Source organism: Fonsecaea pedrosoi (genome assembly GCF_000835455.1).
Source record: "Fonsecaea pedrosoi CBS 271.37 unplaced genomic scaffold supercont1.3, whole genome shotgun sequence".
NCBI classification, from domain to species: Eukaryota; Fungi; Ascomycota; class Eurotiomycetes; order Chaetothyriales; family Herpotrichiellaceae; genus Fonsecaea; species Fonsecaea pedrosoi.
In genome coordinates this window covers 2,256,420-2,281,393 of record NW_013550613.1, presented here as the reverse complement: position 1 = coordinate 2,281,393, position 24,974 = coordinate 2,256,420, and the positions used below count along the sequence as shown (strand labels likewise).

At 51.9% G+C, this 24,974-nt stretch overlaps 11 protein-coding genes across 11 annotated transcripts; 3 read left to right on the top strand and 8 right to left on the bottom strand.

Moving 5' to 3' along the window:
* Positions 1-387: 387 nt before the first annotated feature.
* Positions 388-1,583, bottom strand: Z517_04739 (uncharacterized protein; the record flags this gene model as incomplete). The annotated part of the gene is made up of 5 exons (XM_013430067.1): positions 388-411; positions 496-511; positions 565-1,329; positions 1,382-1,440; positions 1,491-1,583. The coding sequence occupies 5 exons, from the start codon at positions 1,581-1,583 to the stop codon at positions 388-390; spliced, it is 957 nt and encodes a 318-aa protein (XP_013285521.1).
* A 583-nt stretch (positions 1,584-2,166) lies between these two features.
* Positions 2,167-3,951, bottom strand: Z517_04738 (uncharacterized protein; the record flags this gene model as incomplete). Its single annotated transcript, XM_013430066.1, has 1 exon — positions 2,167-3,951. One exon carries the CDS (start codon positions 3,949-3,951, stop codon positions 2,167-2,169), a length of 1,785 nt encoding a protein of 594 aa, XP_013285520.1.
* A 1,054-nt stretch (positions 3,952-5,005) lies between these two features.
* On the top strand, positions 5,006-6,053 carry Z517_04737 (uncharacterized protein; the record flags this gene model as incomplete). Its single annotated transcript, XM_013430065.1, has 2 exons — positions 5,006-5,297; positions 5,380-6,053. 2 exons carry the CDS (start codon positions 5,006-5,008, stop codon positions 6,051-6,053), a joined length of 966 nt encoding a protein of 321 aa, XP_013285519.1.
* A 603-nt stretch (positions 6,054-6,656) lies between these two features.
* Positions 6,657-7,856, bottom strand: Z517_04736 (uncharacterized protein; the record flags this gene model as incomplete). Its single annotated transcript, XM_013430064.1, has 1 exon — positions 6,657-7,856. The coding sequence occupies one exon, from the start codon at positions 7,854-7,856 to the stop codon at positions 6,657-6,659; it is 1,200 nt and encodes a 399-aa protein (XP_013285518.1).
* Positions 7,857-8,466: 610 nt separating this feature from the next.
* On the bottom strand, positions 8,467-11,208 carry Z517_04735 (uncharacterized protein; the record flags this gene model as incomplete). The annotated part of the gene is made up of 1 exon (XM_013430063.1): positions 8,467-11,208. One exon carries the CDS (start codon positions 11,206-11,208, stop codon positions 8,467-8,469), a length of 2,742 nt encoding a protein of 913 aa, XP_013285517.1.
* Positions 11,209-13,286: 2,078 nt separating this feature from the next.
* On the top strand, positions 13,287-15,429 carry Z517_04734 (uncharacterized protein; the record flags this gene model as incomplete). Its single annotated transcript, XM_013430062.1, has 4 exons — positions 13,287-13,379; positions 13,433-13,555; positions 13,616-13,964; positions 14,015-15,429. The coding sequence occupies 4 exons, from the start codon at positions 13,287-13,289 to the stop codon at positions 15,427-15,429; spliced, it is 1,980 nt and encodes a 659-aa protein (XP_013285516.1).
* Positions 15,430-16,301: 872 nt separating this feature from the next.
* On the bottom strand, positions 16,302-17,081 carry Z517_04733 (uncharacterized protein; the record flags this gene model as incomplete). Its single annotated transcript, XM_013430061.1, has 2 exons — positions 16,302-16,619; positions 16,806-17,081. The coding sequence occupies 2 exons, from the start codon at positions 17,079-17,081 to the stop codon at positions 16,302-16,304; spliced, it is 594 nt and encodes a 197-aa protein (XP_013285515.1).
* Positions 17,082-18,550: 1,469 nt separating this feature from the next.
* Z517_04732 (uncharacterized protein) lies at positions 18,551-19,565 on the bottom strand (the record flags this gene model as incomplete). The annotated part of the gene is made up of 5 exons (XM_013430060.1): positions 18,551-19,158; positions 19,207-19,265; positions 19,326-19,348; positions 19,406-19,476; positions 19,526-19,565. 5 exons carry the CDS (start codon positions 19,563-19,565, stop codon positions 18,551-18,553), a joined length of 801 nt encoding a protein of 266 aa, XP_013285514.1.
* Positions 19,566-20,406: 841 nt separating this feature from the next.
* On the top strand, positions 20,407-21,381 carry Z517_04731 (uncharacterized protein; the record flags this gene model as incomplete). Its single annotated transcript, XM_013430059.1, has 2 exons — positions 20,407-20,491; positions 20,543-21,381. 2 exons carry the CDS (start codon positions 20,407-20,409, stop codon positions 21,379-21,381), a joined length of 924 nt encoding a protein of 307 aa, XP_013285513.1.
* Positions 21,382-22,230: 849 nt separating this feature from the next.
* On the bottom strand, positions 22,231-23,349 carry Z517_04730 (uncharacterized protein; the record flags this gene model as incomplete). Its single annotated transcript, XM_013430058.1, has 3 exons — positions 22,231-23,009; positions 23,076-23,224; positions 23,297-23,349. The coding sequence occupies 3 exons, from the start codon at positions 23,347-23,349 to the stop codon at positions 22,231-22,233; spliced, it is 981 nt and encodes a 326-aa protein (XP_013285512.1).
* Positions 23,350-23,915: 566 nt separating this feature from the next.
* Z517_04729 (uncharacterized protein) lies at positions 23,916-24,726 on the bottom strand (the record flags this gene model as incomplete). The annotated part of the gene is made up of 2 exons (XM_013430057.1): positions 23,916-24,437; positions 24,529-24,726. 2 exons carry the CDS (start codon positions 24,724-24,726, stop codon positions 23,916-23,918), a joined length of 720 nt encoding a protein of 239 aa, XP_013285511.1.
* Positions 24,727-24,974: the final 248 nt, after the last annotated feature.

The window sequence follows — 24,974 nt, the reverse complement described above, 5'->3', positions numbered from 1 at the left end:
TTTCTCGTGTGTGCCATTAAATGAATTGTTGGTACATAAATCCACCGTCTATTCTAAAGTCTTTTGCTTTTGGAGGTCTTGAGAAAAAAACCCCCCCCTTTAGGAAGATTCTCTGTTCCTCGAGCAGCTCAAGCAAACCACACAAATGTCTATCACATGCAAGAATCTTTTGGCGCAGCCCTCGAGAAAGCTCGTCGAGGCCCCCTTCCAAGGCCATCTAATCCGGAAATGCTCTGATGGTCTAAACCGCTTCTCGCAGCGTCGCCGATGGTGATGTGCTGTGTCGTGCATGCTGAGGATCCGCCCGCGCAAAAAAAGATTATGAAAATGCTCCGAACCCATATAACCTGAGCTGAAATCATGCAGATCCGTCATCTTTTGTTGCGTCTACTTGGAGATCTCGACACCACCCTACAAACATATGTTAGCTTGTGTCCATTCAATAGACAGTTTCTTTAGAAAGAAATCGAATTCTCGAGGCCGAGGCAAACTTACAGTCGCGCCAAGAATTCTAGTAAACATGTTAGCATCCGCCAGCGACATGATGGGACTTTTGAGACGTACCTCTTGATATCACCGTAGATGGCGAATTGACCGGCAGTCAAGGTACCAACCATGAACAGACGAGCACCAATACCAGCATAGCTACCACGGAAACCAAGCTCCTTTGCAATCTTGAAAAGTCGGCTGGTGGTGCTCTCACCCGGCAGGCCCTTGGTCTTGTTGATCTTGGAGAGCATGGTGTCGGCAGGTTGGGAAACAATGGCGGCAGCAAAACCAGCAATCAGACCAGAGCCAAGGTTGACGACAGTCTTGGTGCCATCGGAAGCGGTCTCCTTGTCCAACGAGCGCCAAACCGCCTCGGCGACCTTCTCGTAGACGACGAATTTGGCCATTGTGTAAGGGACCTGCTTGAACAAGATGGGACCGAAACCGCTGTAGAAAGCGCCAATACCCTCGTTTCTGAAGATCTTGCCAAAACCGCCAACGAGGCCAGAAGCGAAGGTGGGTTCCGAGACCAACCGGATACGGGTTGCCTCGAGAGGGCAGAGAGCAATATCGGCGAAGAACTCGGCGGCGGCAGAGGAGGCGAGGTAGACAGCAGTGCGGTTGTTTGAGGCGGTCTCATAGCCGAGGAGGTTGATGGATTGCTGCTTGAAGAACTCGTAACCTCCGAATTTGAAGGCACCCTGCAAGAAGTAACCTGCTGCGGTAGGGCCGAAACCAGTCAAGAGAGCACCAGCACCCTCATTCTGAATGACCTTTCGGAAACCACCGATCATGCCATTGTTGTATGTCGCAGGGTCCAGCTGGATTCTCGTCTTGACGCTGAAGGCACATGTCAGCGCTTATCGACTGCGCGGGCTGGAAGTGAGCTTACACATCGACGGGGGTGAGGGCACCGTGGGTGACAGAGCAGCAGACTGCACCAGCGAAGGCCTGGAAGAGGTCAGCGGCGAGACAACTTTCATTAACGGATGCAAACTCACGAATCTGCTGTAGAGATCGAGGCCGGAAAGTTGTTTGGGCGCGGGGGTGGTAGCTGGGATAGCAGCACCGACCTGAGGAGTCGCAGTCGCCATTGTGAATGGAGTGGAGATGAGAGACAGGTCAACTTGAAGCAATCTAACAAAGACGGGGAAGCAGATCTAGAGACAGGCGGACCTAGACCGAAGCAACAATTCAAGAGAATGATGGAGTTGTCACTGTGGTTTTTTTCTGGTACTTTGGGAAAATAAAAAAAGGGACGGAGATGGATGAATTGAATTGAAGCTGCAGCGAAAATGAATCGGACCTTTGCCGGCAACCCAGAAAAATGCCGCACTAAGACGCGCCGAGGCGCTAAGCGCAGCCGATCGGCCGACGAGGCTTTGACCATGGAAACCAATCACACTGTCACGTGTGAATCCTTTCGGGTTTGGCTTTCCCGAGCCCCTATTTGCCTGCGAACCAGCAACCAGATATATCTACCGGGTGCGAGGTACATCAGTCGAAGGGCTGTACCGCACTTCTCCACGAACGAGGCGAGGCTGTGGCGAAGGGGGCGGACGAGTGACATTGTTGCAGACTGAACGTTTCTCGGTATTACCCGACCAAGCCTGCCATCTGTACAATTCCAATTTGGATGGCTCTGTCGGGTTGTTCACCCTCCCCAATTGGAAACCTTCACAACGGTGTAACCCTCTTGGGATCTGCGATTTCCAGTCGAGCACTTGTCGGTGCAGCACCTCCGTGAGGGCTCAGCAACTCAATGTCGCTTCCAGAGGAGTTTTGAACGGCAGAAAATCTTCGCGAAGGATGTGGTGAGTAGGCGGTATCCAGAACGCCGCTAGCCATGGGGCTATCACGATAGACACTCTCATCAGTGGAAATGGTCGAATCCCCGCCATGCCGTACCTCACTGACAAGGCCATACCTCACCGGCGTGCTACCGACCTGTCTGAGCAGTACATCTGCCGAAGCATTAGAGTCTGCGCTCCGCAGCAGAGGCGCATTGAACGCCTTGGCCGTTTCGATCGGGCTCATAGACACGCGACGACCGATGCTCCAGGAGCCATGGAAGGTGTAAAGAACAGACCCGATACCCAGTAGAGACGAGAGGGTGGCCAAGGCCAAGAAGAGATAGTCCGTGTGGTAGACGGTATGGCTCCCAAAAGCCTGCGCATTGACGTGCTGGGTATTCGAGCTGTTTGCTGTGGCGACCGCAGTGCGGAAAATGAGCTCTCGTATTCCCTCGAGGAAGTCGGCGAGTGGGTTGGTAAAATAGACATCACAAGAAGGCTGCTGTTCAATTCCTCGAGCATATGCAATCGAGGCTTCGCTTTGTGCGCCAGAGAATTGGTAGCCAATGGCGCCGCCAAAGCTAAATTGAAGGTTGGTGTTGTACTGATTAGCCAGTGCAAGGAAGATTCCCCCGTAAGTGGTCGTCCCCAGTAAATGATTTTCGTCAGGGAGAGAATCAGGGCTCCCAATAGCGACATCGTCCCAAATGGTACTGCCAGTATCGAATGTGATGGTAGATGTAGTGCCATCGACAATGACGGGATAAAGAACCGTGCCTGCCCGGAGAGTGCAGTTCGTCACCGATAGTTGCCCAGCGCAACCGGCATCAGGTTTGTACTGCACGTTCAAAGTGGCAGTGGTCGGATCCAGGGAGACGTCGAAGGCAATGTTTGCACCAAATACCACAGGGTTCGGGAAGTCGGTAGAATTTATGGCTGGGGTAACGTTGAATGGCACTTGATAAGACGAGCAGTTCGTGTGGAAACCCGCCCCCAACACACTTGTCCGACATTTGGCCGTGCAGTCGGATTCAAGATGAATAGGTACTCGAGTGTAGTATCCTCGTGCTATGGTAGAAAAGTTGGTGCTCAGCATATTCACTTCGTCCCCTCGACCGGACACAATGGCCGTGAATCCTCGAGGTACGAGATGATTGACCTGGAGATCCAGTGCTTCTTGTGCCGTCACGGTTGCATTTGTGATTGTCGACGCTCGTTGGAGCAGAGGACCGTTGATGGGAGTAAGGGCCACAAGGATACTCGCTAGGGCAATCAGGTTGAAATGGCGACCGCTCCAGACGGCCGAGAGAAAGCTGTTGCCATAAGCCCAAATACGGTGCAGGTCTGCCACCGTTGTTCCATCACTCAATACTTTGTGCCACCAAGCAATAGTGACACCTTCCAGGAAGGCAAAGGAAACAGTGACGTTGGTGACGGTGGAAGCAATGGAGAGGTAAACTGTCGGCTGGAATCTCCATCGCCTCACATCGTCGCCGTTCGCAGCTAGCAAGATGGCGATCGAGACCACAACTCCCGCCGCAGCAAGAAGTAGTGCACCAAGACCTTTGAAAGGGAGGTGCAGTAATCCAGGCTCCCAGTGGTACCGAGAGGGACCAATGGCAGCATAAGTTGTGCTGCTGCCGCCGCCGCCGCCGTTCTTGAAAAGCATGATGCTGAAGTTGACTCGATGTCGGATATTTCCTATGGTAGCCTTATCAATCAGGAATACATTGGCGGATACGAGCAGCGGCCTCGTCACCAACGTTCAACTGTGGGCTGCATTTCACTCTACCTCCAACTTGTAGATAGTGGTCCAGCTGTAGTGATCAGTGACCGAACACAAAGGACAGCAGGCTGAAAAGAAAGAGATGAACCGCACTTCTTCTCCGCCAGGCTATCACCAGACGAAGCCGCTCCCGCTCCATCGGGGTGGCTGCAGCTTCCCCATGCATCTCTATTTTTTTGCTGGCCTCGAGCCATGACGAAGAGCGGGACTAATGGACCTCCCTCTCGAGCAGCGCCAAATGGTCTCATGCAGGGTTAGTCATTAGGCCAGTGTAGCCAGTCTCCGTTGACCCTTGTACAGGTTGAGACAGAAGTGCCTAAAACCCCCTCTTTACTTGTATCCCTCCAGTAGCGTGGTGTGACCGTCGCTAGTTTCAGAAGTAGGTTAGAAGGAGAGGTGCATCTTGTGGCACATCCTAGGGATTTGGCAGGCAGAAGCTGCGGGTTTCGATGTGAAGAATAAGGCTGGTGTTGCTGGTGGTGTTGTCACTGGGGCCTAGATACAAAATGGAGTGGCTGGCTTCTAGCATAGTTCCTGTAGGGCCCTGGTCGATGCAACTTGAGCTGTGGGTTGTACCGGGTAAGGTTGAAATGAAGGACGTGGTCATCGCTAAGCGAGGAACAGACCTCAGTCTCATGAAGAAAGGGTGGTGGGTGTGCGTGGCAAAACCTGGAATAATACCGTAGAACTGGCCCCCAACGACTGCAGCATGCACTAACTATTGTCACAAGGAACGCCTGATATTGGCCAGTGGGCATTTCAACCCCTCTCGACGGTGCAGGTCGATGGGTGAAATTGAGTATTTGTACTCAGTACTCGGTAGGTATATGTTGAGTCCACCTCACCTTGAGGCTCTGCTGCAAAGTCATCTCCCCACCATGTGAAATGTCGGCGCGGAGTCGTCACTATTCCCAGACGGCGATTCTCTCTATTCACCATGTATGCAATCCCGTTGATTGCTGCCAGCTTGACCACAGTGGGAGCTGTGCACTTATCACATCTCGACAACCCACAGCAACACCTACTACCAGCTGCTGCACTGACTGCGCCGCCTGAAGCTACTGCCACCCTATCGACCCTGTTACCCGATGGCATTACTACAGACCCAATGGAGCTACAACGGCGGCAGAAGCAGGAAACGACCTATACCCTCGAAACCATCTATCCAGGACCTTTTACCTGGCTCACTTCTTTGGGCTCACTGTGTGGCTTTGTGGCCAGTGACGTCCGTAAGAGACTTCCCCTTGACTTCTGCTGCCTTTCTCCGGAAATGAGTTCCCATCTGGGCCAGTTAGTTGCTGATGAACACAGATTGGGCCCTATACTGCGACGTGGGACAGTATTGCATAACGGATGATCAGTTGTTGCAATGCTGCTCAACCACCAGCGAGACTTTCTGGACGTCGACCGGCTACTACACCGATGCGAGCACAGGGAGGAATACATTGACCACGACCCTCGTATCGACACTATTGATCACTATGTCGTCGACATTAGGTGATATCTGCACGGCGGGATTCAAGACATGCTACGACTACAATGCCACCGCCAGCTGCTCGGACGGCTGCACCTCGACTGCGTTGGTGTGCAATAATCCCTACTTCCCCTATTGCGCGTCTCTCTACAGCGGCGGCTACAGCCCCAGCTCCGTGGGGACAACGTCCACCTACCTCCCCTTCGAGTATGGCATCAGCTATTTCTGCGATACCGAGGCGTATGGCCTACAGTACGGGGATTATGGATTCTGGCCATCAATCACCAGCACATATTTCTCTGTTGCAGGGGTGTCCACCAGCACGACACCAACCTTCACCCCGAGTGTCGTGCCATACAGCCGCACTCAAGCAACACGTCCTGCATCCCAGGCCACGCTTCTCGGTCCGACCTCCACAGTGTCGTCTGCCACTTCTTCTCGCCCATTGTCCTCTGTCGCACGGATGCTTGGCACCGTCTCTCTCCTGTCTCTTTGCTATGTGCTATCATGAACGTTTGCTGCAATTGAGTTATCGTGGGCGCCGAGCATCATGCACATAGCTGGATTCACCAAGGGCGTAGCGTTGTGTGATTATGTCGAACACATAGCCTTTCCCTCCACGAGAAGGCAAAGAGAATCGGAACCCCGATGTCCAGGACAAAGCCGCAGAGGTTCTTTTACAGCGATGCTCATAACTCACTGGCCTGGAACGTGACCTGCATCAACAAGCCAAATACCATCGACATAACCAGAGCCCTCGAAGACATAAAATTTCGACTTGTGATTTCTGCACGGCTCTGTGACTCCAAAAGCTACAAACATATTGTTTGGACGCAGAAGACCTTGTATAAACTAATGAGATGGGAGGAATGTCGTCCTAGAGAGATCACAACCGGTCAGCATGTCTGGAACCACAGGATGACCTTGCCCGGCGTTGACGATTCCAACAAATCCTCATCATACAAAATCTCTAGCTCTCCTAGAGGAATCAAAGAGGCTAACATTTCCCCTGGAAAAGGGTCTTACAAAAGTCAACAACCCTCTCACAAGCTGTGACGAGATCTCTCGACAGCCGATAACGAGAGTCAAAAGTTATACAATCCGCTGCAGTGACTTAGTGTGGTCCGCCAACGTGGCGATATCGCCCATTGTATTGTACGCCCCGTCGCACCTTTTCCAAAGCCACCAGCTCAGTGGTGGTTTCAATTGGTAAATATTCAACCGACAGCGTCATATCAAGGATAGCAGGGTTCGCGGTGGTAGCCATTATCATCTCAGGCGCAAATGTGGCGGTCAAGAGCGTCGTGGGGTCAGCAGCGGCTGGTGGTCCTGGAGAGGTGGCGATCTCATAAGGGCCTATGTTTGCGCCCCCGAAGTTTGTCGATGAGAGTTGCACCGGCGCAAGTAGTGGATTGACCGTACTAGCTGTGGCAAAAGGCAGCTCAAAAGATGGATTTGCGCTATTAGTGGTCTGGGCCGCAGACGGTGATGTCGACTCACTCGTTGCAATGCCCATGCTCGTCACGGCTGCAGACGTCGCAACAGTCGCAGTACTTGAGACCCCGGCAGAAGATACCTCAGACCTTGTCAAGAGACCTTTTGTGCCGAAGTCCTTTTCGGAAGTCTCAGAAGAGCTCGCCGGAATGGGTGTGATAGCAGAGGAGGCCAACGCACTGCTACCGGAACTGGACACTGTAGGGGGTGTCTCGGCGGATGCGCTGACAAACGTTGAACTGGTGTCATCTGCGACAATTTCCATGGTAATAGTGCTGCTCAGACTTGGTGTGAGCATCTCTCCGGTGGTCGTCGACTCGCCTATCGTATCTGCCAGCGTTCCTCGAAAGATTGTGCTACTTGATATCGAAGTAGCGGTTGCTCTGAGTGAGGATATAGTCGATGAGGACGTAGTCCTACCGTCGAATGTGGATGACTCAGAGGACAACGTCGTCGTTGATTGGAGACTTGTAAAGAAAGTGGCTAGTTCCGAAAAGATAGGAGAACTAGATGTCATCAGAACTGGGAATAACGTGGTGGAAACAAAGTCATGATCTGAGTTGGTACTTGAGGCAGGAGACATTGATGTTCCAGAGGCAGGTGTGGTTTCGGAGCCAGGTGTGCTTATCGAATACTGGAACCAGGTGTTAGTAGCAGAGATAGTAGTTGAAGTTGTCGAGCTCATAGATGTTAAAGACGCATTGGAGGTTGGGATATTGACACTTCTCGTGCTAGTGCTGGAAATGGCACTGCTCTTGGTTCCGTCCAGGGTCACTGCACCGGAAGTAGTTGTGCTACTATCTGATGCAGGTTGCGCCATTGTCGATGATGGCAGGACTCTGGGTTCTCCCAAAGAGCTCTCGCCTGGCTGAAAAGATATGTTTGACGTTGTAGCTAATACTCGGCTCGCTGTCGTTATGGAGGACGCCTCAGTAGCCAAACGGGTAGGAAGCAATATTTCCGACTTGGTAGAGGAAGAGGTGACTCTGCCTCCCAAGAACGAGAGCTCATCGGAGGAAGGTGGCGCAGAGACGAAGCCTAGCGAAGTCTGAGATTCTGAACTTGAAGCTATTTCCGACGAGGCAGGGATTCCAGAGGTTGTGGCTAGCCCACTGCCTCCCTCTGATGTCCTTGACAAAGTGATAGTCGTTGATGAGTGTAACAGTGACTGAGCCCTGGAGGAATTTGATAGACCCCCAAGGCTGATGACGGACGATGAGGACCTAGATTGTAGCGAAGAGGTCGATAACGTCCATGTTCCCGCAACGGAGAAAGTTGATACAGTGATACTGATACTGCTTGATCGACTGGTGGCAGTGGTTGGTAATGATACAATTTGTGAAGTGGTGGAGGGTACTGAGCGTATGCTACTGCTTGTCGAACCTGAGGAAGACATGTAAGAATCTCAAGGGAAGTGTATCATCCCTGTTTCACTTACTGGCTATCACGGCAGTGGTCTGCAGAATCACGGGGAGGCAAATGAATGGTGTTGCACTTCCGAATAGAACGAATGCAACACCAAGTTCATTGACGCAGAAGCCCGATCCCTCGGCTTGTAGTAACAGGAGACCAGTGGAATCAATAAACCACTTCGACTGGCGCCCATTGATGGTTGTAATGAGAGAGAAAGTAAGGTAAGACTGGTCGAGATTGGAATCTACATAGAATGAATCAGTCCGCAAGTAACCTGCGGTATCCAAAAAGAATCTAGAGGCTGCCGATGAATCGCTGAAGAGAGTCCCAATGCCATCTGAAACCCCCAAATATTGAACGGTTCTCTTGCGAGTCCTCAGGGGTGAGTTTGTGGTGATGAAGAAGGGACCCGTAGCAGGGGGGGCAGGGACAATCTGTGTGCTCGACGTTGTGCTGGATAGCGACGAAGTGCTACCACCAATGAATGCGGGAGATGTAGCTGAGATCGTTGAAAAAGAGCTCGCAGATGTGATCGTAGATTGAGTAGTGAGACTTGTAGTTAGCGAGAAGGATGTGGAGGCGGATCCAATTGACGCATCGACAACGGAGGTTGAAGTAGACGTCAAAGACGTCAACACGGTGCTGAAAGAGCTGGAGCTGGTGCTACTGTGGGTTGAAGTTGAACCGCCGATCGGGCCAACACTGGCGTTAGAGGTACTGCTAGTTGAGGTGGTCGTGGCCCCTGAACTTGTTAAAGACGATGGGGAAGCTGATGAGCTAGTATCTGGCACGATGCTGGTGCTAGAAGAGATGCTCGTTGGAGTTGGCAATCCTGGGTTGGTGCTAGGTGGGCTCGGACTGGCGATCGAACTTGTACGTAATGAGATGGCCGTAGAATCGGGTACAGCTCTAGAGCTAAAACCCGAGGAGCCACTTCCTGAACTTGCCGCTTGGAATGAGGTGCTGGATGAGCCTGCTCCGGGTAAGAAAGCCGTGCTTGATAGGCTGGTCGTAGCCAAAATGGGTGTAGCAACAATGATGGTGGAGCTAGTGGGGTTCGAAGGGAATGAATCTGTGGTTGTCCTTGAGATCGGACCGATGCTGAAGCTGGAAGTAGTAGTGGATGCGATGAGTAAAGTACTGGTCGTAGTAGAAGTAACGCTGGAAGTGGATCTAGAGATCGGAGCACCGGAAAAGCTCTCGCTGCTAACAGAGCTTGTGCTAGAGGAGAGGAGAGATGTCAAGCCCGAAGCCGTAACTGAGCTGGGAATTGATGTTGAGATGGAAATAGGACTAGTGGAAGAGCTACTCGTAGAGTTCAGGGTTAAAGTTGAACTCGAGTCAGGAAGAGGCCCACCCGAAAAGCTTGCTGTATTGACTGTCGTAACCCACATGCTGCTTGTAGTCGATGACCCTGCGCCACTAGACGAACTGCTCGTGACTTCACGGGTCGTGGCAGCTGAAGAACCACTGACTGGCGCTGTAATGGTCATTGATGACTGTGGAAGGCTGAGGCTAGCTGAAGTGCTGGTAGTGTCGGCAGTAGGGCTCACAGATCGAGTCAAGACACTGCTGGTTGCAATGGTCCCAGAGGTGACGCCTGTAATGGAGCTCGTCGTGTAGGAGATGCTTGTAGAGCCGCTGGTCGGGCTGAGGCTAGAAATCGGAGACCCGCCAGTAGATTCGGCGCTAGGTACAGATTGAGATTGACTGGGAGTCCAATCACGCCAGTCCTGAGAAAGAGGGAGGCTAGGGTTGACCACATCATCGCTCCCCCAGCTCGTCCAGTCGTAAGCATCACCACCTAGGTCATCGACAGGCGAACTTGGACGGTTACCTGGATCGCGAAAACCAGGGATTACATGGTTGCCAGTGGGAATCGGAACAGTAGATGATGTCCGCGGTGGTTGTCTGAGACAGGGTAAGGTCCAGGAGATTGTTTTAGTGACGACAATGGTGAAATCAATAATCTCGCGGGGCCTGTGGCACTCACGAACGATATGATGGAAGTAAGGACTCGGCGCGAGAGTAATGGTCTTGACTCCGGCAGTGACGATATGACTAGGAGCTGTCAGGGTGAAGGTGAAAGTAAAGGACCCAGCCGAAGGAGCCACGAATCGGGTTGAAAGAGGCGTTAGGGTCGTTGAAGAGGAGGCAGAAGCGGGCATAGAGATCCATGTCTCTGCGTATCCCATGCACTTGGCTCCAACAGGACCCGACCTGCACTCAATAACATTGACGACCTGAGACCGACTTCCGTCCTGATGCACGTTGCATTCCTTACAAAGACCGCTCCCGCCATAGCCTGGTATCGCCAAAGGGCCCATCTTGTTGTAGGCAATCATAAAATCTTTTGCGACAGTGAGGTAAACAGGTTTTGGAGGAGCGTGGGAAGTGGTTCCATTCTTGATGACAGCTGAAGTAGCGGTGGCCAATTTAGTGATTGTCGTGCGGAACCGAGACACTGTCACCGTTTGAGTAGTAGAAGTGACCGTAGTTGCGTGGATCGAAGTACCATCCCATGCGGCAGGGATAACGGTGCTAACGTACGCAAAGGTGTCTAGGGAATATCTCGTAGTACAAGTCCCCTGGAAACATTTCGATACTCCGAAGCAGGTTGATACGGTTTGATGCTGTGCCGTAACAATGATCGGAATTGCCGATAAGCTTGGTGCACTGGCACAGGGAGTAATCGTTGCCAGCGGTCCAGCAAGAACAACTCCCGGCACTAAAGCGCCCACCGTATTGAGAAAGCGCATTGGGCAGGGCCAAAAGGAGTGACTGTGTATGAAAGAGCGACTGAAGGAAAAGTCTTTTCAAGAAGTGAGGCAAAGAATGAGGTGTGGTTTTCGAAGACATTGAGAGGATCAAGAGCAGTTGCCAGATTTGGGTGGGATATATAACAATGCAAACACAAGATGATGGGGAGGCACTAGAAAGGGGGATTGGGAAGAGGTGGCACAATGCTCTCGTCTGTAGAGATGGCATCTGCACTTGGCCTTGAACAGGACTCTGTCCATAGTCTCAAACAAGGTCGAAGAAGACGCCACGAGGTTGTCCATGGAGGCCAGAGAGGTGGAATATGGACGAGTCGGCGAAAGCCCCCAACCAAATTGATAGTTTTGACAGAGCTCCCAATCTCCCTGAGGTGTGCGAGTGTGGATGCTGGTCCTCATAGCAATTGGGAATAGAGCGGACAAGAGGAGGTTGAATTATCGCCAGAGACTGTAGGGCAATATGGTGCAAGGCTGATGGAACAAACCACATGGGCCGAGTTCAAATTGCTGTCGTGTAAAGGCACCTCAGGAGAACTGTGGACAGGAAAGATGCTGGGCCAACGTACAAGACGGGCAGTTCCATCAGGCACAGGTATTGCAGCCAAATAAGAAGGGTCAGCTAACTTCCACAGATCACTCAGTCCCAGACGTTACTCGCTCCTCTCAAAGTCAGGACAGGTTCACCGACTGACTTGACTAACCACGTAACAAAGTGCGAAACAACGATGAGGCACTCACTGTTATGATCTCAGTCTCCTCGACTTGTGGACCATGTACCGGGTACTGCGATACTTTAGCATCACTTGGCTCTCAACAACGGTTTCTCTATGGAACTCAGGTGTCGTTCTCCGTGGGCAAGGACATTGACGCTGCGGGTATGAGCGACCGAGATCGACAGCGAAGGACACGTGCTCTACTGAAGGATCGGATAGTGGTGCTTGCATGGTGGCGTCGCCCTCGCATGGCTAAGAGTGAAGACGGAAGTTTTTGAAGGTCAAGTTCTAGTTTGGCGGTTGCGGCGGAAGGTGGATCCCGTGATGTGCGAGCATGTGTACTAGCCCTCTCCATATCAGGTCAAGAGAGCTTGGCAACAAAGTCTGATTGGTTTGGCACCGGCTTCCTATCCGAGTACCCCACCCTGCTGCACGTCTCCTCCTGGGTGTGCTGCCTAGTGGTCCGTGTAAGCTCTTGATTGTTCGGCTCTCAGTGCCAATAACTAGTCGTACGTGCTACCTAGGTGCTAAATGGATATGCAGTGGGGGCCTCCCCTCCGTACCTAGGTACCTAAGGATGCTCCTCAGACCCTGCATTGTTTGCCCCCTTGAGCCTTCCACGGGGGTTTATGAATGCAGGGACTCCTTTTTTTTTCTGGACACCCAATTGCTTGTATGCCTTATACTCTGACGGGCCGGACCCCTACATGTGCCTTACCTAGGTAGAAGGTAAACATTTCTCCTGAACTCTTGTAAGACCACAAATGTCGTTTGTCGTTTGATAGGTATTTTCTTTATCCACAATGCACATAATGAATAAATCACTGTTGGTTCCCATGCATCTATCGTTCAAACCTTGCTTGCTGGTTTAGTGGGAAACAAAAGCCTTCTTTTTCGCCCCCTAACCCCGCCAGATCTGCGCCTAAGCGAGCCGCCTGAGAGCCGCCCCCCCAGAAAAGGACATGTAGGTACCTGATCTGTGGGAAGCCGAATGTTTGTCAGAGTCCCAACGCAATCGGCTGCATTTAACCTTTGATGCCACTACCTTTTCACTCTGCGCCTGCCCGTCGTTTGTCTCTTTCCCTTGTCTCCTATCTAATAGCGAGAAGCCTGCGGAGAACGACAAGAGAAACAATGCCTGGCGGGGGTGTTTGTCCTTTTGCCATCGCCTGTCACACAATTCAATTTTAAATTGTGCCACTATCTTTGGCGTCCCTGTCCTTCGTATTCTCTCGTGATACTCGGAGCAGACGAGTATCTCTCATTTTCCAGTGTCTCGTCCTTCTGTCCAACCATCCCCATTCCAGTTGTTGCCTCCTTTTCTGTCCGCTTGGCCCTGCATTAGCCATGACAGACGGCCCTGTGCAGCCTCCAGCTGCATGGAAGTCGTTGGAGAAGGATTATCGGGCAAAGTCCACCGAGATCGAAGCAGTGTTTGAAGTGCTGATGAATTCCTACCCTTTGCTCCGGATTGTGGTTGCTGACTTCCTCAGAAACTGGTCCAACTCCTTAGCGCCACAGAAGCAGAATGCGAGAATCTCAGGTACGATCTTCAGGATCAAACCGAATCTCGAAGACACTGGCACAAGCGCGCGACAGAAGCCGAATCTCGATTGGTTGGCCCTCCCTGTTGTCCTACCCCCCCCATGGCGTCTTTTACTGATCCGTCATGGCAGTCAAGTGTACAACATGTCATGGTCCTCTTCGACGGGAATCACCACTTTTTCAGTCCAAACCTTGTAAGAGCAGGAATACAAGGGGCAAAGTCAGCAATCGATACTCTTGTGGCTGAAGCCAAAGCATTTGCCCGCGAGCAGCACAAGAATGACCTGCCAGACCTCCTCTCGGTAGTAGTGCACATTTTCATTGACGTGGGCAAGCTGGCCGACGACCTCTCTACCGCGGGCTCACCTCCCGACCCGGATCAGCTCTGGACTTTTATTCAAAATGCAAGCAAACTGGAGCCGGGTGTTACAATCTCTGACTGCGGTTCTGGTCACCATGCTGTCGATGCAAAGATCAGGCGTGAGTCTAGAGAGATCCTGGTTGGGGGCCGCTAACTGAACGAGACCTAGACTTCTACGAACTGTATCTCGAAAACTGCCATTGCAGACATCTTTTCCTGGGGTTGAATCGCCAATCGGAATACTTCAAGGTCCTCGAGACTTACGCCGACGATGATTACACCAAGTCAAAGACGTCGCTTGTGCGGTTGGGCGGGGGAACAGACAATGGCTACAACCTCCCGTTCCATACAGTCGACTTCTCCGTCATTGAAGCTGTGCCGCAACAGACCACTTCCCTTTCCGTGATCAACTCTCCGGTCAACGGAACTGCAAACGGAACTGCCAATGGCTCGTTCCTGGCTCAGCGATATGAGGACCCTAGTACGCGATTTTCGACAGACTCCCTGAGCAATCCGAAGCCTTTGGTCCAACTCCCTCCACCCTCCCGCCCCGCGACCTTCGCTTCCAACACCGAAAACCCTACTACTCGGGCCATCGAGAATATGCAGATGCTACCCGCCACAATTTCACAGATGCCCGCCAAAATACCTGCCGAGGTAAATGGCGATATGGACAATTTGGATGGCTCGAGCTCGGTTGGCGTTGTCAAGCTCGACACATCTTCACATTCTTCTCGGCAATCGAAAGCTGCAGAACAGAGTTGGGAGAATGCACAAACTAACAGTTACGCACCCCCTGCCATCGCAGCTCCGTGGGGAGAGGAAAAGACGAAGGTTGGGCAGGTTGTGGAGGAGGAGCCCGTATTGTGGAGGAGATCAAACAACAACCACCCTCGAAGACAGAAACAAAACCACCGAAATAAAGAACGTCCTTTCAGTGCTCAACCGCCAAGACAACCCCCTCGCCATTTTGAAGGGTCGTGGGATGACCTGGTTCAAAGTGAGCAGTCCAAAGCTCCAACCCAAGTATCGTCTCCATCGCCCGCACCTGCAAGTGCAACCCTTTCGTCGGCTGCAACCAAATCAAACGACTTATCGCCAGCATTCACCCGGCAGGCTTTAACGAAACCCGACCCAAACCCTCTAGCACGCCCTATTTGCTCTCCCATTGCTCTAAACAAGTTAGGGCAGCGTATCGACTTGAAACTTCCGCGCGAGGCACCGGCCGACCACGAAGCTTTCGAATTGCGTGTCAGCAATCGACAGTTATGCAATGAGCATCACATGCGAAACAATTGCAATGACCCACAGTGCCCGTTTGACCACGAGGAGATCTCGGATGGCATTTATCTTGCATTGCGAAATATAGCTCGCAGCAAGCCGTGCGGTCAGGGTGCCGAATGCCGACGACATGATTGCTATTGCGCTCATCATTGTCCCAACATATCAAAGTATTCCACATGTGCCAGGGTCATGTGTCCCTTCCAAAAGAAGGGATTACATTCTATCGTCGACCTGGAAATTGTCGAGACGATTGAGCCGCCAGAAAGGAAGACTCAGAAAGAAGGAGAATCGCTCCTGTGAGAGGGATCCGGACTGCTTCAGGAAAAGCAAGGTGAGCTTGGAAAAGACTGCCAGAATTACGATTTCGGGAACAGGGAGAAAAGGGAAATTTGTGATTGAGGAGGCGATTGTTTCTTTTCCCTCAATTTCATTGGGCATCACTGTAATCTTGCACTAATCACACCTTGTTGGAGCTTTAATGAGTTCTCGAGGACGCAAGAGAAGCGTGGTAGCATAAAAGGACCGCTAAGGGTTCTGGGAAGGCTGCCGTTTGTGTCGCGTCGTCAACCACACACTATGGTGGTAGAACGGCACCAGCGGGCTACCGTGTATGTAGCAGGGCATGCCCTTGGTCTCAATACAAACTAGACTGAATTGATTGGCCACGGAGTGTCTGCCGGACGGGCCCCTCACAGCAAGTCGTTTATTCAATGCGAATTCTACACCTTCAGAGCTAGACTAGAAGAGCGAGTCAGCGAGTGTATTTACGACAAACACGTCGACTGAGCGCCAGAACTAGCGGGCCAGTCAGGAAAATCAGTGTAGAGAGCGGAGGGTAGGTGGACCAACCTTATACAGGGACATGTTGTGATGCCGATCATGTATCGACAGTGACCAGGTGGCCAGGCTGTACTCGAGAGGGCTTTACTCGGGTGTAATAACATGGCGAGCCAGATTTCTCTCATGCACAGATCGTCTGAGATGGTGACCCGAGGCTGCGTGGTCGGGCAACACCACTAAAAGACCCAGAGGCTGTGTTCTGGGAAATTGACTGCTCACGGGCAGTGGTTGTACGGTTCTTTAGGCGGAGACACGGTGTGTTTGTTTCAATGTCACCGAGGGAAGGAGCTCGTCATAGTATCCAGATCCTCGCCGTCGTTGCGTTTTTTTTTTCAATCTCTGTCCATTTTGTCCTCGTCACGGGGATCCCTTCGCCTGTCTCTGTCGCGGTCGCGGCTCCGACTCCGGCTTCTGCTCTTGCTCTTGCTCCTACTCCGTGACTTGCTGCGGCTTCGACTCCTCCCGCCTCTGCCCCCGGCGCCACGGCCCTTTGTTGCAACGCCGCTGGCACGGCTTCCTTTATCCTTTGGTGGCGGGCGGACGAAGGCGTAGTCGACAGAGATGGTCTGGTCGAGCAGTTTTGCGCCGTCTAGAGCCTTGATGGCGGCCTGCGCTTCGACTTGGGTAGGGTATTCAATCAGGACGTAGCCCTACCAAAACATCGAGCTCGAGTTAGTCGCATTGTTCTCTGACGTTTCCGCATCTTAGGGCATGGGCCGTTCATTGCTCTCTTGTTCCCTCCTTCCTCCCTCCCTTTGGTCCTTCCTCTCTGTCTGGGTCCAGCCGCGGGGAGGACGTTCTAAATCCAAGAGAGAGTGCTTTATTTTTTCACGTACCTTGACGTACCCCGTCCTCCGATCCAAATTCAAATGCAAGTTCTTGATGTCCCCGTACTCGGCAAAGAGGTCGTGGATGTCCTCCTCAGTGGCTTCCTCGTGGATGTTGGTCGCGATCACGATCCAACCCTCGATACTGCGGACGGCGACGGCGTTCTGAGCCGTGCGAGCCTCGGCGCCTGCATTGGCAGACGACTTTTTGGTGTCAGTAGGGGACGAGGTCCCGTTTTTGGGATCGGCTGGAGGGGCGGTGTCGACGTCCATTTCGGTCGACATGGTTGCGGTCTATCTCCAGAGAGAGAGAGAGAGATTGCGGTGACTGACGCAGGTGGGAGAATGAGGTCTGGCAAGAAGGTAAAAGGGAGATTGTCTGAGCGAGGGCGGTTCGAGGTCGGTGCGGAGGTTGAGGTAGAGAGCTAAAACTCCAGGCTTGAGTTGTTCTCTTCTGTAGTCGCCCGCAACCGGAGTTTTACCAGCAAGGCTGGGGAACGGGGTTCCAACTTTCAAGTCAGACTTGGCATTTTACTCTTTTCGATTTCCTGAGGACCATAGGTACTTGTGCATAAGTACCACTACTAGCTATTGTTATCGCACATCCAAGGGATATATACTTCCATTTTGCCCTTTCAGTCTGGATGAAGACCACCCGCTTGCACTAGAGGATGATACCCTGGCCAGCACATTCAATCAAGGTGCCATCTGCAAGGATCCATGATCCAGTCCCGTCAGTGATGCGAACGAACAGGTATCCCAGCCTCGTTTGCCTCCATATTCGACGCCCATATCTCCGAGTGGGTCAAATCCGTAGGTGAACAACGGCTGGTGCTTGAAGAGGTTGACGTTCAGCATGCCGGCACTGACTTATTTGCGACTCGACGGATACGCTGTCTTTGACTGTCTAGATAAGTAAATGTTAGCAAAGCTGGATATGCCGGTATATGCCAACCGGTCCTCTATGGCAATTTTTCACCACTGCCGAGAACAGATGAAGGAATTAGGCGGACTCAGCGGCCTACAGGCTCAGACATGTCACATCACAATTCTTGGTAAAAGCATAGGTATGATTTGTTTCCGATTACACCCTTCTAGTATATTGGATGGGTTGAAATCTCCCAAAATCGCCTTTAAGACGGGGTCCTTTGAAATAGAAAGGTGCATAGTTAGGAGTCGAATAGTCTTCTTTTCCTCAGAGATAGGGGTGGAATGTTCGAACTGTAAACAGCCCCATTTCATTCTTCCGCTTGTTGAATGTCGAGGTCAACCAGAGGCGTCTGCGGTCAAGGCTTGCCGCTTCACCAACCAAAGACATGTTGGAATAGAAATAAACGCCTGAGTTGCAAGTTCGGCAGAAGGAAGGACAGACATTGGCAGAACTGTACTCGTTCTTGTTTTGCTCTTCGAACCTGAAATGTTGATCTGCCCATGTTTGTTCTAGGCTTACATTGGAAAATCCATACACACCTCCGCACAGTATGCTCCTGGCTCCATTAATCGTCTCCGTGAGACATATTTTCTCGGGGTTTCAATCCTCGACCTCACTTGCCGACCAGTTCAAAACTTGCGGGAAGCAAACCACCAAAAACTTCCACATCCTGCACAACCCAGATATTGCGCGCAACTCCACACAGTCCACTGGTACCTGCTCCTCGTCTCATTTCGTCTCGGCGTGGCGCGATCCGCTGCCACAAAAGGGTATATCTTGACTGTTTCAAACAATCCCAATATCCAAGGTAGATTGAATCCCTCTAGAAGAAGAGGTAAGCGATGAGGAAGCTGATTAGACATAGGGCAGCCACGAGTTGCAACGGAACCCCTGATTCGTGGCTTTGCTGTACCACTGCCTGGACTTTCTCATTCGCCTCCTGTGCCTTTCGCTGCCGGACTTGGGGGTCTTTCAGTTGGCTTGTCAGTTTTTGAATCTGAGCCTTTGCGGCTGCTAACTGTTCCTTCAGCTCCTCGTTTGATGTGGGAACAGCGCTGGCAACGGTTGAAGCGGCAGCGGTGAGGCCAGTCGCTTCCGCAACATTTGTCACAGATGACTTGACGGACTCGGCGGCTGACGCGTTGGTTGAGGTTTGCTGAGCGGGTGAGCCGAATTGCGGGGTCGGGGAAGAATAGGCTGGTGGTTGCTCTTCATGAGAGGATACGCCGTTGGGGGTAGCTGCAGTAGCAGGAAGGAAGTTGACACGGATCTTCCTCTCCTGGATGGATCCTTTGGCTGTCTTCTCGACCGTCTGCCAAAGGGTTGTGACGTTGGGGTCTTGATCGGCCGAAGTGAGGACGGACTGGACGAGGAACTTATCCCGGCATTTGGCGTCGAGTGGAGGTTCTTCTTTCATTGCTTGTAGGAGAACTACCATGGTCAGCGCCGGGGAGTATATACCAGAGTGTCAGATCACACCTTGAACGTCGACGGATTCATTGGGCGCGATGATGCCCGAGTTCGGTCGCACACAGTATCTGATCCGCTGTTAGACGAGTGTCTTTTATTCCTTTCTCTTTCTCGGGCGCAAAACTCACTGCTTAGGGGCTGTAGTCTTGACCTATTTGCCATCTGTTAGCATGCGGATAATCAGTTGACCGATTGAGAAATCTTGTACCTTGAAGGCCACGGGTTGGCTATTGGGATTTGTAAGTTTGAGAGTCTCGCTAACTTCGCGATTGAAAGGGCCTGCTCAAAGCGTGAGTATGTGTCGAGTTAGAGAAGTATGAGGACTGACGTCGGAAGCCCAGTTCGGCTGGCAGGAGATCTACAGACATGGTAGATTGTCGACAGGAACAATGCGCAGTCCAACGGCGAGGAGAATAGCAATTGGAGGTTCTTAGAGACGACGATGGAAGGATGCTAAAGTAAAGGATTGCTGAGACCGTGTCAAATTGATAGAGATGTTGAGTGGATTGTTCAGCAGACTTAGTAGTTTAGCGAAGTAAAGGAAGGAGAAGGCCTATGACGACCAGAGTGATGCGCAGTTACTCGGGATTTGAAGTGGCTGGAAGTCGATTACTGGTGATTAAGGCGACAAATCCGACTCAGGGGATCTGGCGACTGGGTCACTAAGGAGCTGCAGATATTAATGGGGGGGGATGGCGCCTCCAAGGACGCACTTGGAGTGTGTGATGACGCTGATGGCAAAAGCCCGCTAACTGTTCAAGGCCTCCCTACCGTACCCAAGGACCCAAGATGCCCTCATAGGGTATAAGCGGCTGCTCAGTAATTGTACCTAGGCTCGCGGCTCGCGACTCGCGAGCCTGCCAATCCACCCGCGCCCAGCCCGAAAAGTGTCCCGCATCAACCACTTTAACTTATTCCTCCGTAAAATCACGCCAACTCCCCGCACCCTCATCGTCGCTATCGAACATTTTGAGTGTTTGCTGCCTGTGTACCTAGACAATCGCTAACAGTGTTCCCATATCCTCTCTACCCTGCCTTCACCTTCACTGTCACCCTCACACTTAAACCGCTATTTCTACAGCCTCCTCGCCTGTTCAAAGATCCTCCACTTCCAGATTAGACTACGCCCCCCTCCATCCTCGTTCACACCAGCCTGACCCGATCAAATCACTCATTACAGGAACCTCCCAGACTACGCTGAAAGCAACGATGGCAACGTCTGATCTGGATCAACTGGTCATGATGGGCTTTGACAAGGAACGCGGTGAAATGGCACTGAAGAGCACAGGTAGTTGTAAGTATCCCAAATCTTCTCTTCCTTCACTCTGCTCAAACGATGTAATAGTGGCAGACGCAATCGACTGGCTCGACGCAAACTCCTCAAAGTCTCTAGAAGATCTCAAGGCAGAGAAGGACGCAGCTGCAGAGGCAAAAGCTGCAGAGGCAGCCGAGGAGGCACGGAGCCTTGTGTGTAACGAATGCGGGAAAAAGTTTAGAGGGACCGCCCAGGCAGAATTCCACGCATCAAAGTCTGGCCATACCGATTTCGCAGAGTCGACCGAAGAGATTGCCCCCTTGACTGAGGAAGAGAAACAGGCCAAGCTAGCAGAGTTGAGGGAGAAACTGGCCGCTAAGCGAGCAGTCCAGTCCGAACAAGACAAGGTCGACAAGAAGCGCAATGAACAAATCAACCGCAAGAAGACCAAGGAAACCGAAGATCTCAAAGAGCAACTCAAGGTCAAGGAGCAGATCAAGGAGGCCGAGAAGAAGAGGCGAGAGAGGCAAGAGGACATTGAAGCGAAGAAGCGAATTCAAGCCAAGATCGCGGCCGATAAAGAAGAACGACGACTGCGAGCAGAGCGGGAAAAGGCTGAGCGAAGTGGCGCAGCACCTCCAGTTGCGGCTGCAGCACCTCCTCCAGCACCGGCTCCAGCAGCTTCCAAACCAGCGTCGGAGTATACAGAGACACGGTTAAGGCTACAGACATCGTCGGGCAATATTATGAAAACTTTCCCTGTCGGAACAACCTTGTTCGAGGTGGCGACTGCTGTAGCCGAAGAAATTGGTCGGGATGTCGAAAGTTTTACGCAGAACTTTCCAAGAAAGGTTTTCGATCGGGAGTACTTTGGGGAGAGTCTGAAGGACCTGAAGCTCGTGCCCAGTGCCAGCTTAATTGTGAAGTAGGTCCGCTTGCGTTTGCTTTGATGCGGCTCTTGATTCTTCATAGCGAAGGCGTCTGAGCTGGCTGGTTTCTTTTGGTGTCGTTTCCACGTGGGCTGGCGCTGACCGACATACACAAGGATCTATCCATTGCCCTGGTAGCATTCGGGGTTTCAGAGCTTATGAGAGAGACATGTAGAGAAAGCAACCCTTTCCCAAGGTATACCCAGCTTGAAAGAAATAGGAGACTTTGAAGGTGGTGCCATCGTGTCGGGGAACACTGCCTCAAACTCATCCCAGCGCGATCTGTCGGTCCTGTTGGCCATCCATTCATCGCCTCGTGCCAGATCCCATTTCATGCTTTCGCAAGAAACCACATGATTCGTCACTCGACTGAGACGCCGGATTCCTCAATTCTTCCTAGCCAGCTCTCGACACCTCGCGAAAATATCGGTCGGTACGGGGAATGAGGCCACATTCTATGTATCCTGGTGGAGGAATGTGTAAGAAGTCCAAGATGAGAGGGGGGGTCCTCTGGGAGGTTAGATCTCAAGGATCAGTTGCTCATCACGGGAGCTCCAGAGATCCAAAAGACCCGACCAAGCTATAGAGATTTTCTCTCAGTGTCCCAATTTTCGCTCCCAAAACCGTTGAGAAGCTAACACAGATGTCGCAAGCGGAGCTGGCCTGCTGCATTCTTCGAAGAGAGCATCAGACAGTGTTCTTCACTGGTGACCGGGGTGCATCACCCCAACTCTTTGAGGGAAAGAGTCCTGTATGAATGGACCATGCTACTTCGAGGCTGAGGACGAGAATATTTCTCTTCGATGCTTGATGATCAACACTGGTGCTGCCGTTCCTTTTGACACTCACTTAGCGAGCACCGATTCCGACAGAGGGCGCTCTAATGAGAGCATCTCCAAGCCGGTACTGACTTTCTCTGAAGTATCGATTCATAACCCCCATACTGACTGGGTTCCTTGGGCATAAGGAATGGGTACTCGAGAGGGAAGTGGCCGAATCTACCGTTGCTGAAGAACTGTCCGAAAGCAGGGAAGACAGCGACGAGATGGAAGACACATGAGACCTCCTCAGTTTCGTTGTGAAATCGTGGGATGAAGCCTCCTGATCATCTTGATGCGTGTCCTGCATTGGATCCGTCTGGACTGCGGCGTCTGAATACGAGGGGTTTGTGGCAGTTTGGCGCTGACTCCCACCTGAGATGCCGGGCCACGCTTTCAAAGATCGGTCCTCCTGGCTTTTATTCCTCTCATGCGACGCTCTCAGTGATATCACCCCGGCTATTGCAATGCTCCGTGGTCTGAGTCTCTGCTTGGGCACCTGCCGCCGTTGTATTGACGGACGCTGTTGATCTTGCTCTTGGACATCATCCGAATGCGAGAAAGTATGTGCCTTTTGTCGGATCGTCGTTGTTTGGCCCGTGGGTACCGCAACTTGTGTGAGGGATCTCCGGTGGTTGCTGCCCACGTGTTCTCGCAGGTTGGTGTTGATATGCGATATCCGCTCGTACCGGTCGAAAGCGAAGAATTCATCGTTGTGGCCAAGGGAGACTTGGAGGCTCTCGAGATCTCTGCTTGACCCGTCGGGAGGGAAAAGCCATTCGTCGAGCGCGCGTGGTAGCCCTTGTCTCTCTTCAAAGAAGAAAGGTCGAGTCAACAGTGGCTTCAACTAACGAACAGAGTGGCTGCTCGACTCACCTTGTCTATATCCTCCCTGTCTGTCCTGCCAACACATATAATACCGGTCGAAAGCGCCAACCGCATACACAAGAATCTTGTCGACACTCTCCAAGTGCGTGAGCAGGTTATTGACAGGACTATCTGTTCTTTGTGGATTCGTCACGACCCTGCGTTCGAACAAGTCAGTCTGGCCAATTCGCCATTGCTTGCTCTCGTTTGTCTCATTCTTTGAAACTTACTCGTCTTCTCCGAAGTCGAAAGCGGCGCAATTCTTGGGAGGTTGAGGTGCCATGGATTGGAATCCCTTACAGGACAAGACGAGGAACGCTTCTTTGGCATTATATCGATCGTCCTTGGCTGGATGTGGCTAAACACCGTCTCTACGAGCCATCGCACGTTATAATGGAAAGCCCAAAGTGTGTGCTGCCGAGCACAACATCAGCTTCTGAGGCGTGCTGTGGGTCCTGATATCCTACTCGTAATTATCTCTTCATGGCCGATTGCTCCCTATCAGGCCACTCGGCGCATGATATTCGGTCATGAAGCACTGAATGTCGCATCCGAGTTGACCAACAACCGACGTGTATTATCTCTTACATTGTTTAACAGTCTCACACCTCTGACTGTGACGGCTTCACGTTCCTACGAGTGTGCAACTCGTAAAGCAGTGCTAGCGCTTCCATCGCCAGTCCTAGAAAAATATTCCGGAATGTTTCAACTTTGTGCATTTCAAGTCTACAAAGAGATCTGCGACTATGTGCTTCGACCTGCAGCGTATGCAAAACGCTAGGAACGGACTTTCTGGGTTCCAGTCAGCCTTGGTATATGATAGTATTCTTTGTGCCTCTATTGACTATCTCAAGTGGTTTGTCTTCCCTGTTCTTGCTGTCGCAGAACCAGGTCCTTTTTCCATCTCTTCTCCCTCCTCCACAACTCGACTTCCAATATTCTGGTTCCCTCAGGAACCTTTGCTCGCAGGCCGTCATCGTCGCAATCGAAATATAGCGCCCATAACCCGCGCTCTTCCTCCACGACCACAAAACCTTCCCATCCGTCCAGAGTCATTCGGCGATCTTGCCTTGTGCAGTCCCACGGCCCTGTCATATTGGGTTGAGCGTCCACCCGCAGACCATACTTGACTTCGTACGTGTGCTTGTCGATGTAGATCCAGTTCAACATGGGCGGGTCATCGGAGATTGTCGATACGAGGCCTTCATACTTTGCATCGGGGTATGGGAGGAAATATCCAGCGAAAGGATGTCCGAAGGGCGATGTATCTGCACTTTGTTCATATTGCTGGTCGTTGTCGTCATGATCATAGTCACTGTAGAGATCTTTTGACTTTGCGACGGGCTTGTCGACGTAGAGCTGGACGGTCATCTGCGTTAGTGACCATGCAGACTTAATTCAATCATGGAATTCCTCTCTGTGCAACGAGAGGGAGAAGAGGGAGAGTAATGTTCTCACCCACTTTGTGATTTCGCAAGACGATCCGGCGACCATCAATCTCTTGACTTCTGCTCGACGCCTTGACGCATGTCGCGACCAGATTGCATCGTCGCGCGCGATGTTCTTCTCGTCTATCCTTTGACTGGCCCTGACGGATCGCTTCGGCCGTCGCCAGCATTGCCGGGCACGTTATCAGCGCAACGACCAAGGAGAGGACCATGCTCGCTCGAACGGACACGTGAGACTGTATGTCCTGGTTTCAGAGTTGCGATGTGGGCTGATTCTTCCCGATCTGTGGGATACAAGTACTGTAGCGAGCGGATACAAGTATAGGGGGGATCGAGGCGCCCCTTTATGCTTCGCGAGAGGCTGGCTGGGTGGTCTGCCCTTGACCGCCAACTTGGTCCTTGTCCTTGTAGTGAAGTCGCCATGGCTGGGAGATGACTGTCCTGTTATTGTATTTGCTGT